Below are 19,728 nucleotides of genomic sequence, written 5' to 3' on the forward strand. Positions count from 1 at the left end.
ATTATACTATGACTTAGGACGCACATGGCGCCAGAAACGCGTCAGTTTAATCTGCTGTTGTAGCTGAATTCCGTGCTTTTTTTCCTTCTGAAGAAATAAAGAATGATACATTTTTTATATATTTACCATCTGACTGTGCGACCTGGCTCCCAAGTGTCCTTTACACCCTAAGGCTATGTGCGCACGTGTGCGCTCTGCACCGCACCTAAAAGGAGCGCTTCAGAGCACAGCTGAACAGCTGCGTTCTGAAGCGCATGGTGCCGGCAGAGAACGTGCGCTCTGCATGCTGCCTCTCCCTATAGACAGCATGCAAACTGCACGGAAGAAGTGACATGTCACTTCTTAGAACGCAGCGATTCGGGCAGCAGCCGAATCGCTGCGTTCTAATATGCCACGTGCGCACGGCCCCTGCACAATCTCCATAGATTGTGCTGGGAACGCAGGACGCATGCAGTTACGCTGCGCTACAAAACGCAGCATAACTGCATGCAATACGCACATGTGCGCACATAGCCTAATATAGAAACAGACACCAATTCCAGCGATATGTCACACACTGGGCTGCTTGCTGGAGTTTTGATAATCTCCTGCTGATCAATCTTCTGCTGATATTTTTTTTTTTTATCTTTCGAGGATTTTACATTATGAAATAAGTTTTTTTTGAAAAAAAAAAATGAAGAATCGGCTGGAAAATCTACTTGTTACATAATACAATACACATACATCAGCAGAGTGCCACCATTCTGGCGGGCTCCACCAATCCTGCAATTGTGTGGCTGCAGCGGTCACATGAATGATAAGACAATCTGCAGCCAATTCCATGCATGGCACAAGTCCTCTGTAGTCATGTGCCATGCATGGAAAAAAAAAAAGACCCCATAATCTGGGTGGATGAGGGTCCCACATCTGCAATACTGTTCCCATCCTTTGGATATGCAGTAAATGTACAATATGGGAATACCCCTTTTATGGCCTGTTTTATGTAAGCAGTAATTCTCCCATTAACTTTAAAGAAATTATGGGGAAGTAGCACAAAAATCGAGTTTGTATCGTTATTGGCCACGAAATGTAAAATCAGACAAATGAAGCAGCTGGAAATGGCTAAATTGATTAATAATCTCCTACCTACAATCGCTGTGTAGTTAAATCCGGCAGTCCCTGTTGCTTTCTGCCATCTGCCCCCTTTCCTACAGACTGTGTAGGAGACGGATGGAAGGTAGTGATACGATTGTAATACAACACTACACATTGGAGGATAAGGGCATGCTCTCCTCTTCTATATATTTGTGTAAATGGTATACAGGCCCGGTTCCCACACTACAGCATATGTCTACACATTCTCTGCCTGCTTGTGTAAATTCTTTATAAAGTAGGATTCTTGTGACAACTGAAAATGTATTATTTTTTTTGTCCTCTTTATTTTAGGCCCAGCGCCACCCCAGCCCCCTCATGGCTACAGACTATATCCGTCAGCTAGCAGCGCTCCAGCATTTTGCTCCCAAGTGCCGAGTAAAGTTACTCCATCATACACAAATAACCAGTATGGGTTTGACTATCACTCAAACTATGCAGCTCCACCACCGCCTACCAATATCCCACCTCTGCACACCAACCATCTCAACACAAGTCAAGGTTCCCACCAGTTTTATCATGGACTTTCTCAAAGGGATTGTGGTCCAGTATCACAAGAGCATCCCCAAAGTATAGCTCCTCCTGTACAACCATATCCTACATTCACTAGTGACTACAATTATACATATTCTGCCACCTCATCCTTTCCTCCTCAGGGATTATCCTCTCATTCCAGTCACTACTCTGCACCCGTGGCATCCAGTCATTTATATCAAGGGGCACCGTACTCCTCCATGCCTGCAAGTAGTCAGTATGGACAAGTGATCCCTATCCATGGCCTTCAGACTGGCACTCCGGTAACCAACAATACACAGAGACCGCCACTAACCGCTCACCCTCACCAACTTCACCAAGATTTGCACAGCCAAAGTGCACCGTGTGTTCCAGGCGCTGATCATCACAGAGCTCATGATGGCCATGTGGCTGCTAACCACCAACAAGCCAATGCAGGTAAGTTATGCTACTGTGAGTGGAAGTGTACTAACATGTCATTTTGTGTTAATCTGTGAACACCGCCAGTGCTCATACATAAATATGGAACCCACTAATGTATGTTATAGGTAATCTTAAGCCCCCCCTCCCCATATAACTTAGAAGGCTGTTGGCCAAATGATGGTTCGGCTGGCAGCAATTTCAGTAGTCTCTCCCTTATACCGTAGCGCTCACTCTGCCTATTGTTCACTCTTGTATTTTCTAGGAAAAAGCTGCTTGCCAGGTATATCTTAAGGCAGCTTATCCCAGGGAGGGCAAAAGGATCAGCAATCCAAATTCAGTTGTGCCAGTTACCTAACTCCCCCAGTATTCATGACAGGTTCCCTCAAACTCATTAGGCTGTTGACCAAAGCTGTCGATATCGGCGGGTTTGGCAGACATTGGTTTAATGTATATGGGATGGATTAGTTTAGGGCTGATGTGTACATTTATCTTATCATATTGTCGATTAGTACAACCTCATAGTATGGCACCTATACATACCTACAAGGGTGTGCTATGCCTCTTATTTTTATACAGAGGTTTGATTTCATTCGCTGCTCTGTCGGATCTCATATTGCAAAGCTCTTCTATGGGGATGCAGTGCTTCCAGGAGTGATCAGTCCTGCAAGGTGAAGGCTCTAAGCTGCAGGGACTTTCCCTCCTTGATCTTCCCTAAAGAGGTTGTCCACTACTTTAACACTGATGGCCTATCCTTAAGATTGGTCATCAATATCTGATTGGCTGGGGTCCGACACCCCGCACCCCCACTGATCAGCTGTTCTTGATGGTAGCAGACTGCTGGAAATTCTCTGCTTCGTCTTCTGATAGCGGCTGCGGGCAGGTACTACACATCCGCCTCCTATTCAAATCAATAGGAGGCGGATGTGCAGTATGCGGCCGCTAACAGAAGACGGGACAGCTTGGGGACTTCCTGCCGCTGACAGTGTACTGCTGATCGGTGGGGGTGCCGGGTGTTTGATCCTGGCTGATCAGACATTGATGACTTATCTTAAGGATAGGCCTTCAGTGTAAAAGTAGTGGACAACCTCTTTAAATATAAGCCCTTACCCAAAAGTTGGGTTCGAAGACTTTTTGAAGAAAAAAAAATATATCTCATTATATGGGGCATTTAAATGTTTAACATGGCATGTGGGCAAAATAAATATAGTCAGCCTGGAGCGGAGGGGATCAGCATTCACAGAGGGTGCAGTGGTCAGTCTGCTGAGCAAGCCCTGTGTGTTCAGAGAGACAATGCATGCAGGGCGTCTTGGAAAATGTCACATAGCTATAAAGAGAGGGGCTAAGATTTTTTTTTTTTTTGAGATAGTATTTCACTTTTAGAATTTACCATCATCAGATTTATTCCTGTTGTGGCTAAGAATAACATTTCCATTACATTTAAGGGAATTTTTCTAATTTTAGTTGTTAGTAGCATATCCAGAGGATAAGCCATAACTGTCTGTGGTCTCAGCCAGGTTGGAGGTTTCTATAGCGCTCATTGAATTAAAGGGAACCGGTTATCAGAAATTTAGCTATAAACCTAAAAGTTCCCCCTTCTGCAGCTCCTGGGCTGCATTCTAGCAAGCTTCATCTAGTTTTTCTGGCCCCTTTTATACCAAAATAAACACTTTATAAAGTTGTACCTTTTTGTAAATTATCCATTGGGGCGGGCTGCCTGGTTTCTGTTACTGTCCTCCTGCCGATTTACGCCGCCTCCGAACGCTGAATTTCATATCTCAGGACGCCGCCCCTGGGCGCCCGAGGTCCTGCGCATGCGCTGCGGGACTGTGCACTGCGTGCACGTGTGACCGCTGGTCACGTTTTGCTCAGGCACGAGGTTATAGGCGGTGCTGTGAGTGTCATCAGCAAGTGCCGCCCTTAACCTCGTGACCGTACTTTCCCCACTGCCTCCAGCGTTCTGTGCCGGCCCGACGTCACCTCCTTCCCATCGTACCCTGCAGCAGGAAATAGATGGGAGGAGCGGAGAGGATCTGAGCGACGTACAGAGGGGAGAGCGCGGCCACGAGAGTATGGGCGGGCACTTGCGATGCAATCACAGCGCCGCCCATACTCTCGTGCCTGCGACCACGTCACCAGGTGTCCCGGCATGCACGGGACCTCGGGCGCAGTGGGCGGCGTCCTGAGGGATGATTTGGAGCGTGGGGGGACGGCGTAAGGGACAGCAACGGACACCAGACGGCCCGCCCCCATGGAGAATTTACAAGATTTTCATAGCAAAAGGTATAACTTTATAAAGTATTTATTTTGGATTAAAAGGGGGCACAAAAAGTATAGAAACCTTACTAGAATGCAGCCCACGAGCTGCAGAGGGGGAAACATTTAGGTTGAAAGCCAAATTTCTGATGACAGGTTCCCTTTAAATGGTGAGAGCTGCACATATGAGAAGCATTCATTTTCTGCCTAGAGATTTTTGGGTGTCACAGGGGTGGGACCCCCATCTATCAAACATTTCTGCCATATTGTGTGTCTCTGAGGCGGGAATGGCACTATAAAATACAGGAATTGCCGTAAAAAATGTATTTCCATGTTATGCGGCCATAATGAGCTCACAGGAATGACACCAATTAAAACTACTTTTATTCCACTTAAAGACCAGAGTTCGTATACTAGAGTAACGAGCAACAACATGACTAGTGTGGAGTACAGCGTAAAACATTGTATATACTGCCATTTATTAAACCTCATAAGTACAGATACCTACTCTCAAGTCAGATAGGGTCAGCCATTGTTCATCAGGGGCGCCGTATTGGATCCTGAGGGTGCCATTCTCCATAGATAGGCAGGAGTGGAGAGAGGAAAAGTATAGGGATTCTGCTTGGGTTTTTTGTGTCTCCCCCCCCGCCTTCCTAGTACCAGTAGTGCAATTTCTAATTCACTTTTCTTTGTTTTTCACTACGGCTGTTGGTTAAAAAAAACTGCTGTCTTTCAGAAATTGCTTTGGGACTGACTGGTCTTTTAAGTGAAATGAATAAGGGTACAGTTTTACATAGTGTCATTCCTGTGAGCTCCTTATACAATGCACCTTACAGACTGGCTTATTTCATCTCCACGTTGTGACGTGCGTGAGGTTAATGTTTGTGTGTCGTGTATCGTTCGTTTATAACCTCTAACAGAAACTTGTGGTTTTGTGATAGAGCGGTTGTGTGATAGAGCGGTTGTGTGTGCAGGTGTCTGATGTAGGGTATATTCCCAAGAGCTCTTACAATGATGCAATATCGCCGGCTAGGAAAACAGGCCCGCGTGTATTGTATTAGGTTTGTACATTCTCTCCTCTCAAACATTATGTAAATAAATGGTTATCATCCTTACTGTGGTTTCTATACTTAGAAAATGTATTAGGACTTGTTCACATGTAGCGCTTTTTACACTTTTTTTTTTTTCTTTTTTCTAAAATCTCATTCACTGTGTTCTCCCCCCATTGTTGTCTTCTATCTGTGGTACATTTTATATAAATGCAGCGTGTCAGTAGATGAGCCTTCCATGCTTTTTTTTGTTGACCTCTTTATGATGATCACCGGAGTAGCTCTGAACCCTCTATAATATAAGTACAGTACAGTGCAGTGTATATGCAATCTACACAGTACATTTCTAAACTATTGTATAATGGAGCTCTGAGCAACAAAATCCTATGTGCTACCAATGTAATTTGTCCCTGAAGCAATCACAGCAGAGCAGACATGCCAGTAGGGTAGATTATTTGTCATACGTTCACAGGCCAGCTACTGGCACTTCTCGCTACTCCTACTCCTTCAGGCAAGATTTATATTAGTAGCAGCATCTTCCCTATAAAGCAAACACTACAGTAGTGACAAAATAGAAAAAAATCTCTGCACTCCCAGTCCAGCAGCTTGTCATAAAAACACAACTTTAATGAAAAAAACATATTAAAAAAACAAAAAACAAAAGCAGACGACCCACAGCCTATCGGCTTCTGCACCTATGATCATGCGCAGTGCGCCTCTCTGAAGTTAGAATATGTACACTGGGCATTTGAGGCACACTAACGCTGCCAAAATGAGCTGCACACATGTGCTAGATTTCCAGGAGCTGGCAGTGACCCCAGCTCGTGCAAATCATGTTATCACACACACAGGGGCATGATAACATGGAAAGAGGACTTATGGTGGTGTCACAGACGGCGACAACGACGTCGCTGCTACGTCACCATTTTCTGTGACGTAGCAGCGACGTCCCGTCGCTGTGTGCGACATCCAGCAACGAGCTGGCCTCTGCTGTGAGGTCGACGCTCGTTGCTGAATGTCCAGCTTCATTTTTTGCTCGTCGCTCTCCCGCTGTGAAGCACACGTCGCTGTGTGTGATAGCGAGAGAGCGACGAAATGAAGCGAGCAGGGAGCAGGAGCTGGCTTCTGGCAGCCTGCGGTAAGCTGTAACCAAGGTAAACATCGGGTAACCAAGGGAAGCCCTTTCCTTGGTTACCCGATATTTAGATTAGTTACTAGCACCGCCGCTCTCACGCTGCCAGTGCCGGCTCCCTGCACACGTAGCTGGAGTACAGATCGGGTTAATTACCCGATGTGTACTCCAGCTAACTGAGCAGGGAGCCGGCACTGGCAGCGTGAGAGCACACCGCTGGCTCCCTGCACACGGAGCCGGAGTACACATCGGGTAATTAACCCGATGTGTACCCTGGCTAGGAGAGCAGGGAGCCAGCGCTAAGTGTGTGCGCTGGTAACCAAGGTAAATATCGGGTAATGGTTACTCGATATTTACCTTAGTTACCAAGTGCAGCATGGCTTCCACAGCGACGCGTGTCGTTATGATCGCTGCTGCTGTGTTTGACAGCTAAGCAACGATCATAACAGCGACTTACAAGGTCGCTGTTGCGTCACAGAAAATGGTGACGTAACAGCGATGTCGCTATGTGTGAACCCAGCTTAACTAGTCTGGGGAACAACATTCCTTCGACTAGTCAAAGGCCTAATTAGCATAGGAACAGTTTATAAATGTTGTTTTTTAAACATTGATTTTAGTAAATAGTATCATACAGGGCTTGTTAGGCAAGGAATTTTGGCATACACATGTGAATGCTGCTGGGTTCGAGGGCATAGGGGATCTGACAGGTTCCCTTTAATTTTAGGGTATTCGCATGCAAATTGCAGTAAGTGTTTATGAATTACTCTTTTTAATATGTAGCTGCCTTTTTCTTGGCACCAAAAGCAATTGTACAATTATCTCAAAAGCTCTTTAATGGGCTTTATGGGCCAATCCCTCATTAATTCATAATCAATTAATCAGGTAAAAGGTCTACAGCTGATATAAATATATAATATAAAGACAAGACTTCATGAGACCAAACAGAGGGTTAACCACAAGGCGCAAACGATTAATCGGCCTTAAAAATTGGACAGATTAGACTTTGCCAAATAACTTCTGGAGACGCCAGTCCAGTTCTGGAAAAGCATTCTTTGTACACATGAAACTAAGGCTAGTTTCACACTTGCGTTGTTTTCTTTCAGTTGCAATCCGCCGTTTTGGAAAACAGTTAACGGATCCCTCTGCTTCCCATAGACTTGTATGGACGACGGATTGCGAGTGATGGACCTGCGTTGCTTCCGCTGGGCGACGCTGCGTTGCTTCCGCTGGGCGGAAGGAACGCAGCATGTAACGTTAATTGTTTGCGTTAAAATGACGCCAAGCAGCGGATTCCGTTACATCCGTCAAGTTATAATGGATCCCTATGGTGGCGGATTCCGTTGCAAAGTGCTTTGCAACGGAATCCGCCGCTGGATTCCACTAATTTCTACTGAGCATGCCCAGAATGGAAAAAATGAAAGGGAAAAAAAAAATGGAGCCGACACATCCCGTTAGACGGACGCCTAACGGACGCCAGACGGATGCAACGGGTCCGTTATTTCACAGGAATCAGCTAACTGATTCCTGTGAAATAACGGACCCATTGCATCCATTGACAACACCAAAATAACGGATGCTTCAAAACGACGCAGCAACGGACCCAGCGGATTCAACCCAACACAAGTGTGAAACTAGCCTAAGATAAATCTGTACCAGAATGATGAGAAGAAGAAAGTCTGGAGAAATCTTGGCGGCTCATGATCCAAACACACCACATCCTCTGTTAAACATGGTGCAGTTAGTGTGATGGCATGGGCATACATGGTGTCCGGTGGCACTGGGTCTCTAGAGTTTATTGATGATGTGACAGAAGCAGCCAAATAAAATCTGACCTGTATAGGACTAAACTTTAGTCAAATTTAACCGAATGCAGAAAGGATTGGACGGCGCTTTAAGCCATGTGCACACACTGCAGTGTTTTTTTGTCACAAATCTGCATGCCTATCCTGACATGTTGTAAACATATTGCTTATTTTTTCCTTGCAGGTTTGGTGCAGAGAATAATGTGCAGCATGTCAATTCTTGGTGTATTTTTGTCTGCGTTTTCGGCCCTTCCACCCATTGACTTCATTATGAAAAATGCATGGCAAAAACACATCGATTTTTATTTGTGCATTTTTCTGCCAGAAGATGCAGATTTGGTGCAAAAAATGTCTGTACTAAATTCTCAACATGCTAACATTGCATTACAGTACTGATAGACAATGGCACAAAACACACTGCGAAAGCAACCTAGGAGTTTATTAAGATAAGTAAAATATTCTGCAATAGCTGAGTTATCAACTGGATCGAGCATTTCACATGCTTAAGACAAAATGTAAGGAGGTAAGACCCAAAAACAAGCAACTGAAGTCAGCTGCAGTAAAGGTCTGGCAAAGCATCACAAAGGACGAAACCCAACGTTTGGTGAGGTTCATGGCCACCAGACTTCAGGCAGTCTTTGCCTGCAAAGGATTATCTACAAAGTATTAACCTTCTTAACCACCTGGGTGTCCCAGGTCTCCTCCCTCCCTTTGATGTGGGCACATGTGGTGAGCCTACATCTTTCCCCACACATGTCTGCTGATCTGATTGAAGCGATCACAGGGCGCCAGTGGGTTGTCATGACAATGCAGAGTCAGCTGATGACCCCTATTGCTGTAATGGCACTTCCTGTGAGAGCGCCGACATTCACAGATCAGTATTTCTGGTGATCAGAGCAACGCCGAAGCATCGCTCAGATTAGCAGAAGTGATCGTTTAGTACAGGCATAAAGTAAAATCAATAAAATATGGAAAATAAGTTTTTGAAAATAAGGAAAAATAAAAAATCTTTTAAAAAGTTCAAGTCACACCCCCCCCCCCACCACCGTTCTCTCCATTGAAAATGAAACCATAAAAAAACACATTTGGTATCACTGCTTTCAGAAATGCCCAAGCTATCAGAATATAAAATCAATTAATTGCATTGATAAAGCGCGTTGCGATAAAATCAAAATGCCAGTATTACCTTTTTTTTGGGTGATCACTGCAACATTCTATTAAAATGCAATCAGTCATTCAAAACATTGCACCCACACAAAAATAGTATCATTAAAAAGTCAGCTCAAGACAGAAAATAAGCCGTCAATGAGGCCCAGATACTGGAAGATGAGAGCGCTACGGGTACAAAAATGGCGACAAAAGTGCAATTCTTTTTTTTTTGTTATACAAACTTCTAAAAAGAAATTCTCCACTTAGCTAAGAATAAAACAATACATGTTTGGTATCTACGGACTCGTACGGACCTGGAGAATCATACCAGGTCAGTTGTACCATATAGTGAACATGGTAAATAATAAAAAAAAAAATAATGGAATTTTTTTTTTGTTTTGCAATTTTACCGCACTTGGCATTTTTTTCCTGTTTTACAATACAATATGGGGCAGAATGAATGATGTCATTCAAAAGTACAACTCGCCCCCAAAACACAAGCCCTCATATGACTACCTTGACGGAAAAATCAAAAATGGGGGAGAAAAAAACGAGAAACAGAAAATCGCCGAGCGGTGAATGGATTAAAAATGATCATTTTATTTACAGTAAAGAAAACTTGCACAATTAAGTCCCCTTTACACACTGCAACATCGCTAACGACATCGCTGTAACGTCACCGGTTTTGTGATGTAATAGCGACCTCCCCAGCGACATTGCAGTGTGTGACACGCATCAGCGACCTGGCCCCTGCTGTGAGGTCGCTGATTGCTACACATCTCTCAGGAACATTCTTTGGTCCTTTATTTCCTGCTGCGCAGCATGCATCGGTGTGTTTGACACCGTTACGACATCGTTAGCGACTTAGAACCCAGCCTGTAGGCGTGCTATAGCGTCCCCTTTCCCGCCCCCTTACTTCCGATTGGTGGTCGCTCTTGCGTTAAGATTGGGCGTCTTTCACTGAAAAGAAGGCAACTTTAGCGCTTCTGTCCTTTGTTGCAAAGCTACCTTGTTCCTGAGCGTGCTGGTTTGCGGATCATTAGAGAGTTCTCCAGTCTGCAATACTATAAAGCCTATACGGTAAGCATCATTTGATTGAAGCTGTATTGATGCTGTATAGATAAACCAGTGTGGAGTCGCCGCGCAGAGAGCTCTACAAAGATCCGCTAAGCAACAGAAGCTCAGGAACAAAGGATATACAAGCGCACCTTTTGCCAATCTTTCAAAGTTCGGGGTCGCCAATAAGAACGCACTAGCGATCACCAATCGGAGCTGAGGGGGCGTGTAAAAAGGACACCTAGGTGGCTCCAGCGCCAAACACCACGCCCCTAACATAGGTGTGAGTCGTCAAAAAGCTGCTGTGTGACACGTCCCCAACAACCAGCGAGGTCGTTCTGCAGGTCCGTATTGCTGCTGCGTCGGCCAGATCTGCCTGTTTGACAGCTCACCAGCGACTGTTTAGAGACTTTCCAGCGATCCCGGCCAGGTCGTAATCGTTGGTGGGATCGCTAGAAAGTGTCTGTGTGTAAAGGGGCCTTTACTCCTGAGCCCCTGAATAGAGAAGGCTTTGTAGAAAAATGGTGAAAGCTCCTAAATGTTTTGCAGGATATTTTTTATTCAACCCCTTTAATTAATCCTGAAAGTCTCCACTTGAATTACGGTACATCTCAGATGTTTCATTTTCAATCCACAATAGCGGCATTCAGAGCTGAAATCACGAAGATTCAGCCACTGTCCAAATATGTATGGCTCTAACTGTGTACTCTATAAACTATATACATCCTTGTGCTCGGAGTTTGGCACCTTAGCGTCTTCAGGTCAGGACAGTTTGTTGCAGACTCTGGCAGATGCCTATACCAATGACTAGGTGACAGATGTTGTGTTCGGCATTAACTACACCAGGGTCTGTGTAAGCTGCCGTGGATTACATCTTCTAAATGACCTGAAGTGGATCAAGGCCTGTGAATTAGAACACTTTACAAGTGCGCTGTGTGGCTAAGCCTCTGTGGTTACAACTTTTCATCAGAGACACATCTTATAAGACCATACAGATCTGTGCTAATAGGAGTTCTATGTATTTCTCACATTTTATTGTAATATTTCAGCGAATAGCCACATCACTAATGCTTCTGGTTGTGGTTTTTGTTTTACTTATTTAATTAGATTTTTCTAAAACATTAATACATTAAATTTTTTAGGAATAATTACATTGCTGGACAGCATGAAAGATGTTCTGCAGCCGAAAGGGAATCTGTCACCAGGTTTTCTCCACCGAATCTGAGAGCAGCATAATGTAAAGACCCTGTGATTCTTGTGTATCACTTAGGCCCCCTTCACACGCACGTGTCTCCGGTACGTGTTAGGTTTGTTCCTGCATGTACCGGAGGCACGAGCACACGTAGACCCATTAAAATCAATGGGTCTGCGCACACGTGCGTGTTTTGCCATGGAACGTGTGTCCGTGTGATCCACACGTAGACATGTCCACGTTTTCTCCGGTACCACGGGTGTCACACGGCCCGTATACGGACCACACGGATGTAGTGTGGATACGGTCCCGTGTGACACCCACCGGAGAAAACTCACGTGTCAGAAAAAAATACAAATCATTACTCACCTCCAGCCCTCCTGTCTCTGTCGCTGCTGTCACTTGCTGCCGACCACCGCTCATTATGCTCATTTAATATTCACTTCACTGCGGCCGGTAGCTGCAGCAGCGGGGAGTCAGCAGGACCGGAGACCCAAGATCAGCACAACGGACACCAACGCCAGGGACAGGTGAGCAGAAACTTCTCGTTCTCCGTGTGTTATCACGGATAACACACAGAGAACACACGTAGTGCCATAAACACGGCTCACGGAAGGGAAAACGCACCTTTGACACGTCCGTGAAACACGTGCTTGATTTTCACGGAAATGTTAAGGGGGCCTTACTGGGCTGATTGTTGTGGTTTTTATCAGCAGGAGATTCAGTAGAGGACTAGTAAACCTGCTGCCATGAAGTCCTCCATATTCATGAGCTCTGTATAACCCCGCCCCATCCCTGATGAACAACTTTCTGCCTATGCACAGTAAGCTGATAGTCAGTGGTTATAAACAGCTCAGCATTCAGAGCACTGATAGATCTGCAGTAGGTGAAAGTGGTTTTATTAAAATTGCAACTAGCATCCCAGAAATTGACACATTGTTGGAATAAGACTATCTGCCCCTATATTATGATGCCTATACTGTGAAGATATAAATCAATCTCATCCACATATATGCAACATGTACTCCATATCCACTTTTTAGAAAAAAAAAATAGTTCATGCTCACATTTGTGAAAATACTGAATTTTTTTCTTTTCAAGTGTCTGCACCAAAATAAGCAATCACAATCTCCTGTTGTTTTTGCTGTATTAGCCCTTTTTTTTTACGCCTTTTGGTGTAGCTGTGACGATGTGATGCCTTATTTAATGTGTGATGTGTTCACAAAAACAGTTGCATTTTTTGCATATATATTGACCAGTCTCTCTAAAGAACCCAATAAGGGGGGAAAAAAAATATCCCACTTCAGTAACGTCTTTAAACGCACAGTGGACAATGTTCATGAATTCACGTCTAGAACTATTAAACACAGCACATTTTATGTGCAAGAAAGTGCGGTATTTACAGTATGTGTGAACAAGGCCTAATTGGGGATTGTAAGCGGATAATAAACCAGAAAACGAATATTCCTTAGATGCGCAGGTCCTGTTGGAAAACAAAAATACTGTGCACATTGTACTTCCGTGGTCAGGGATTAAAGACTATACTAACTTGTGTTATTGTTCCCCTCAGGGACTCCTGCATTTGCTGTAACCGGTCAGACGTCAGATCGTGGACAACCTAGTCCGGCTGTATCGGCTACTAACTCGATGGCAGCATATCCACATCCTGTAAACCAGTCATCTGGATCCTCCCCTCCAGTGGCTGCAGCACATACACCTCAACCAACAGGACAACAAGGTAATCGTCCAAACAAGAAATTGAACTGACCTATCAAAGATACTGGGGAATCTCACATACATGTATTGAGAAACGATAATGGGATTGTTCGCTACTGGACAACCCCTGCTTCAAGGGGTTATTCACACCTTTTAATCACTGTCCATATCGATATTATGTTGATAAACAAAGTTTTTCTCAAATAGCTTGAGTTGCCAATAGTGCCTGTGAGCGGCGCTATTGCGGTTCACTCACCCCTTTCAGGTGACCTCTGATGTCCAGTGATGTCACGTCAACTGAGGCGGGCTTCAGTCTTCCTTAGTGACTGGGCTGTGAATGGGCGGCGTTTCACGGTCTGTCACAGCCAAGCATCTCCCTGCTCCCTCCTTTGCTGCACAGTGCCGCAAGCAGGAGCGACGCTGCCCTGTGGTGAACGGTGAAACGCTGCCCACAGCCCGGTCACTCACGGAGACTGGGGGCGACGGCGGTGATGTCTGGTCAACAGGAAGTTGACGTGACATCAGAGGTCACGGAGCCCGGGGGTCACGCGAAGGGGGTGAGTGAACCGCAATGGCGCTGCTCACAGGCACTATTGGCAACACAATGTATTTGAGAGAAACCTTGTTTCTCAACATATCAGTAATGGAAAGGGATGAGCCACCTCTTTAAGGGTTTATGGTGATAAACTTTGGATCTTTTGTAAAACCTTGTTCTAGTGGCATGGCGTACCCCTTACAAAAAACCTTCCAATGCAGATTCCATTATTTTGGAAAGAAAAGTGAGTGAGCCTACATTGTTCTCGAATTTTGATCTCCAGTGCATATACATGTCACAAATGTGATAGACAGAACCGATGGATCTCCATCCTTCCTGGAAAGATAAATTGTTCATTGTGTATTATTTCTTATTATATTAATTACATTTTGTGGAGTTTTTATCTAATTTATAACTTTTTTTTTCTGTAAACTCTGAATAAGTTTCCTTTTTATTTTTACAAAGAATTCATGTACCGATCACTTTATATCATTTACATGGTTGTGATTAGTAAAGCAATTCCTTGGTCTGAGGCTGAAAATATAGCAAACTCTTGGAGACTAGGTACGTGTTTAGGCCGTCCACTTCAGTCATGGGATCCCTGTGTGATTTCTGGCTGATCGTGTCTGCAGTCTCCCTGCATGTTCAGGTTCTGGGCCATAATTACGGCCCACTTGGGAGCTTCTATAGGAAATAACAGATTTTCACTGTCGTGGAGCTGTATGTATGAGCAGGCTGGATGCCACCATCGGTGGGGACCTATAGGTAAGGCTTTATGGCCTGGCCAGCTGCCTCTGCTTCATACAATTGCTTGATATTCTACTTTTGCTCGGAAAAACTATGTAATTAACATTGATACTTGATCTCTGTATATAATTACATTTTGGTTTTATGGTTTAATGTTTTTATTTTTCAAATCATAAATAACAATCATCAACAGATATACAAGTCAAATGAAAGCCATAGAATGTTTCCATAGAAGATTGCGATATCATAGAATTATTTTCTAAGTCTACTAATAAAACCCCATAGCAGCCAATATTGTGTGATATTTATTGAACAATGTTAAACATGAGGAATTGAAGGGGTAGGGAAGAAAATGAGTGGGAAAACATATTAAAGAATGACAGTAAGAGAAGGAGAGAACGCATTCAAACACAAAATGGCTTATATCATTGCTAGACTCTCTGTAGAGTGGTTAACCCGGTCTCAGGCAGGAGAGCTCCTTAAAGGGAACCTGTCAGCAGAAATTGCGCCCAAAACCTAAAAGATTCCCCCTCTGCAGCTCCTGGGCTGCATTCTAGAAAGGTCCCTGTTATTATTGTGCCCCATGTGAGACCAAAATAAAGACTTTATAAAGTGGTACCTTTTTGTATTCAGATACTGTAAATGTGACACGGGGGCGGGCTCTCTGGCGTCCGTTACTCTGCCTCCTGGTCCTGTATGCCGCCCCCATCGCTCCTTTCCATAGCTGATTCACCGCCCACTGCTCCAGCCATCCCCGCGCATGCCCAGTGCCAGTCTCACGGGACTGAGCAGTGTGACCGCTGGTGACGTGTGCGCAGGCAAGTGATTATGGTCGGGGCTGTGATTGTTATCAGCAAGTACCCGCCCATAATCTCGTGAGCGCGCAAACCTCACCAGCGGTCACACTGTGCTCAGGGTAGTGCTAGACTGTATGGGCTGCTTCCAGGGATGACGTCCCTTTTGTCACGTGATAGGGGCGTGTTCAAAATACTATCACGTGACAAAAGGGACGTCATCCCTGGAAGCAGCCCATACAGTCTAGCACTACCCTGAGCACAGTGTGACCGCTGGTGAGGTTTGCGCGCTCACGAGATTATGGGTGGGTACTTGCTGATAACAATCACAGCCCCAACCATAATCACTTGCCTGCGCACATGTCACCAGCGGTCACACTGCTCAGTCCCGTGAGACTGGCACTGGGCATGCGTGGGGATGGCTGGAGCAGTGGGCGGTGAATCAGCTATGGAAAGGAGCGATGGGGGCGGCATACAGGACCAGGAGGCAGAGTAACGGACGCCAGAGAGCCCGCCCCCGTGTCACATTTACAGTATCTGAATACCAAAAGGTACCACTTTATAAAGTCTTTATTTTGGTCTCACATGGGGCACAATAATAACAGGGACCTTTCTAGAATGCAGCCCAGGAGCTGCCCGGGGGTGGAATCTTTTAGGTTTTGGGCGAAATTTCTGCTGACAGGTTCCCTTTAAGGAAGACCAAGGTAACCAAGCCCTCATAATCATAGGACGTGGCGCCAATGATCTCACATTATTAGTTCTTCCAGATGTATTAAAAAGTCCACAGATTTAACCCATTCTAGCTTAGAAGGGAAAGTAGATGATCTTCAATGTCTAGGGATGACTGTCAAAAATATTGGAAAGGGTCCTCCCTTTATAGATTAAGTAGACATTTGAAGAACAGAGAGTAATGCTGTTTCTGGTGAATTTCATAACGTTGTACCAAAGAGCCAATTAAAGAGGTCAAGAATTGAGTCCCAGAGTTAATCAAGATCAGGACAAGCCCACCGTATATGAGCCGTGTTACCTAGAGCTGAAAGAAAAAGGTTTTGGTACCGTGTTAGCCAGTTGAAAAATGATTGATTGCTCTCAGTGAGAGAAACAAAAATAAAATTTTGTAGTTCTGATACCTTTTAATGGCTAACTAAGATAAAAATAAAATATGATGTTATAAAGCAAGCTTTCGAGACATCTCAGGTCTCTTCCTCAGGCATGGTATGACAAAATAGCTGAAGAAACACAAATATATACACAAATAGGGCAGAGCAATGCATAGTAAAAGGACATTTAAATAAACAAACACTGAGCTTGGAAAGTGAGTCCTTAATTAGCTTTGATTAGTGGTGTGAGTTTTATTGTCCAAAATATCCATGTAGGATCAGAGGCCTGGTGCCCTTGTAGTCTCTGGAGCTGACCTCTCAGATTTTATGAGTCCTGTGTCCACAGAGTTAAACATTGTGATGAATTTGTATTCCCAGACCCTGCGATGGCTCTGTGATCTAAAGTTGCCTTTTAATTTGACAACTTTCATGTAGTTTATGTTGTGTCCTGGAGCACAGAAATGTTTGGCCACAGGTAAATGGATTTTTTTGTCTGTAATTGTGTGCCTGTGAGATCTCATCCTTGCTCTCAGTCTCTGTCCTGTTTCTCCAACATAGAGGCCCCCAATAGGACATATAGTGCACAGGATTAAGTACACCACGTTGGAAGAGGAGCATGTGAATGTCCCAGGAATCTTATAGTCCTTCTGTGTGTTAGGGATCTGTATCCGGTCTTTGGTCTCTACATGAGTGCAGGTTTTGCAGCTCTTTACATTGCAAGGATAAGTTCCTCTTGGTGTGTCTGACGGCATAGAACTTCGGATCATGATGCTCCTTAAATTAGGAGGTTGCCTGTAGCACAGTAATGGAGGATCTTTGAATATTGTTTTTAACCGGTCATCCTTGTGTAGAATGTGGTGAAGTTTCTTGGCCGTACTCCTCAGCACCTCAAGCTGTGGGTTGTAGGTCACCACCAGAGGTACTCGACTATTTTCCTCTTTTTGTTTGTATTGAAGCAGTTCACTTCTAGGGGTCCTTGTGGCTCTAATGATCTGATCATCAATTGAGGTGGGGTGGTAGCCTTGGTTTAAAAATGTCTTTTTTAAACCAAGGCTACCACCCCACCTCAATTGATGATCAGATCATTAGAGCCACAAGGACCCCTAGAAGTGAACTGCTTCAATACAAACAAAAAGAGGAAAATAGTCGAGTACCTCTGGTGGTGACCTACAACCCACAGCTTGAGGTGCTGAGGAGTACGGCCAAGAAACTTCACCACATTCTACACAAGGATGACCGGTTAAAAACAATATTCAAAGATCCTCCATTACTGTGCTACAGGCAACCTCCTAATTTAAGGAGCATCATGATCCGAAGTTCTATGCCGTCAGACACACCAAGAGGAACTTATCCTTGCAATGTAAAGAGCTGTAAAACCTGCACTCATGTAGAGACCAAAGACCGGATACAGATCCCTAACACACAGAAGGACTATAAGATTCCTGGGACATTCACATGCTCCTCTTCCAACGTGGTGTACTTAATCCTGTGCACTATATGTCCTATTGGGGGCCTCTATGTTGGAGAAACAGGACAGAGACTGAGAGCAAGGATGAGATCTCACAGGCACACAATTATGGACAAAAAAATCCATTTACCTGTGGCCAAACATTTCTGTGCTCCAGGACACAACATAAACCACATGAAAGTTGTCATATTAAAAGGCAACTTCAGATCACAGAGCCATCGCAGGGTCTGGGAATACAAATTCATCACACTGTTTAACTCTGTGGACACAGGACTCAATCTCTCAGAAGGATTTATGACTCATTATAAAATCTGAGAGGTCAGCTCCAGAGACTACAAGGGCACCAGGCCTCTGATCCTACATGGATATTTTGGACAATAAAACTCACACCACTAATCAAAGCTAATTAAGGACTCACTTTCCAAGCTCAGTGTTTGTTTATTTAAATGTCCTTTTACTATGCATTGCTCTGCCCTGTTTTGTGCATATATTTGTGTTTCTTCAGCTATTTTGTCATACCATGCCTGAGGAAGAGACCTGAGATGTCTCGAAAGCTTGCTTTATAACATCATATTTTATTTTTTATCTTAGTTAGCCATTAAAAGGTATCACAACTCCAAAATTTTATTTTTGTTTCTCTCAATGAGAGCAATCAATCACCTAGAGCTGAGTCACATCTCCAACACTTATCAGGGAACATTGGATGAATGCAGTCAGGGGTCCTATACCACCTGGATAAAATGTTATAATTTCTTAGATATGGAGATGTTATGTGTAAGAGTAATGAACCTCTCTGTTCCCTCATCCCCTGAAGTGGAACCAAGGTACCTAAACTCTGTTTCCCTCAACAATCCACACAATAGAGAAAAACAATGAGAAGGAATTTCCTCCTTTAATACAAAGTTTGTCAAACTCCGCTAAGGGTCTTATCCATACCTCTAGACACAGTATTGATTGAAAGAGACTAGATATGCGACCGTACTTCATCCAGGCTTGACTGTAAGAGCGACTAGGTAATATTAGATTTTCAATAGGTTGTAAACCCAGTGCCAAAGTAACATGCCTCATCTGAGAAATTGAATTTTGATCCAAACCCAGTAATATAAAAGTATTAGAATTCTAAAAATCACGTAAGTGCGGAGACATAGGACTGTGTATTGAAGAAATATTGTATTTTATATATTACAAGATCCTAGATAGATAAGGGAGTATGATTATAAGGCTATGTTCACACACTGCATCTTTTATTGCGTTTTTGGTGCATTTTTTAGGTCAAAAGGATGGATGCATTTCCTTTTCCTGGCAAAGTCTGAGATATCTATTTTGCTGTCTACACTGGTCATCTTTTTTTGGCTGCGTTTTTGAAGATGCAGCCAAGATGTAGCATGTCAATTCTTTTTGCGCTTTTGCCAGTGTTTCTGAGCCATTCCCATCAATATATTTGACTTAACCCCTTCATGACCTTTGACGGATCTATCCATCATGGAGCGTGTGAGGTTAAGCCCCGCCCCCTGCCGCCGGTAGGATGAGGCGATCCGCGCACATATCGGCTGTTTTTAACAGCTGACGTGTGCCTGCATGTTCCGAGTGGAATCGCATTCCACCCGGAACATTTAACCCCTTACATCTCGCTACCAAAGTCTGGCAGTGAGATGTATATGAGCGCGG

At 44.2% G+C, this 19,728-nt stretch overlaps 1 protein-coding gene across 3 annotated transcripts in view; it reads left to right on the top strand.

Moving 5' to 3' along the window:
* Positions 1-19,728, top strand: part of SEC24B (SEC24 homolog B, COPII component) — a 153,133-nt gene that overhangs the window by 7,995 nt on the left and 125,410 nt on the right. For all 3 annotated transcript variants that reach the window (XM_075349283.1, XM_075349292.1, XM_075349302.1), the window contains exons 2-3: positions 1,426-2,082; positions 13,271-13,438. In XM_075349283.1, coding sequence (XP_075205398.1) covers positions 1,426-2,082; positions 13,271-13,438 — 825 coding nt within the window. The remainder of the gene's footprint in view (positions 1-1,425; positions 2,083-13,270; positions 13,439-19,728) is intronic.

This window comes from Anomaloglossus baeobatrachus, chromosome 1, assembly GCF_048569485.1.
Source record: "Anomaloglossus baeobatrachus isolate aAnoBae1 chromosome 1, aAnoBae1.hap1, whole genome shotgun sequence".
NCBI classification, from domain to species: domain Eukaryota; kingdom Metazoa; phylum Chordata; class Amphibia; order Anura; family Aromobatidae; genus Anomaloglossus; species Anomaloglossus baeobatrachus.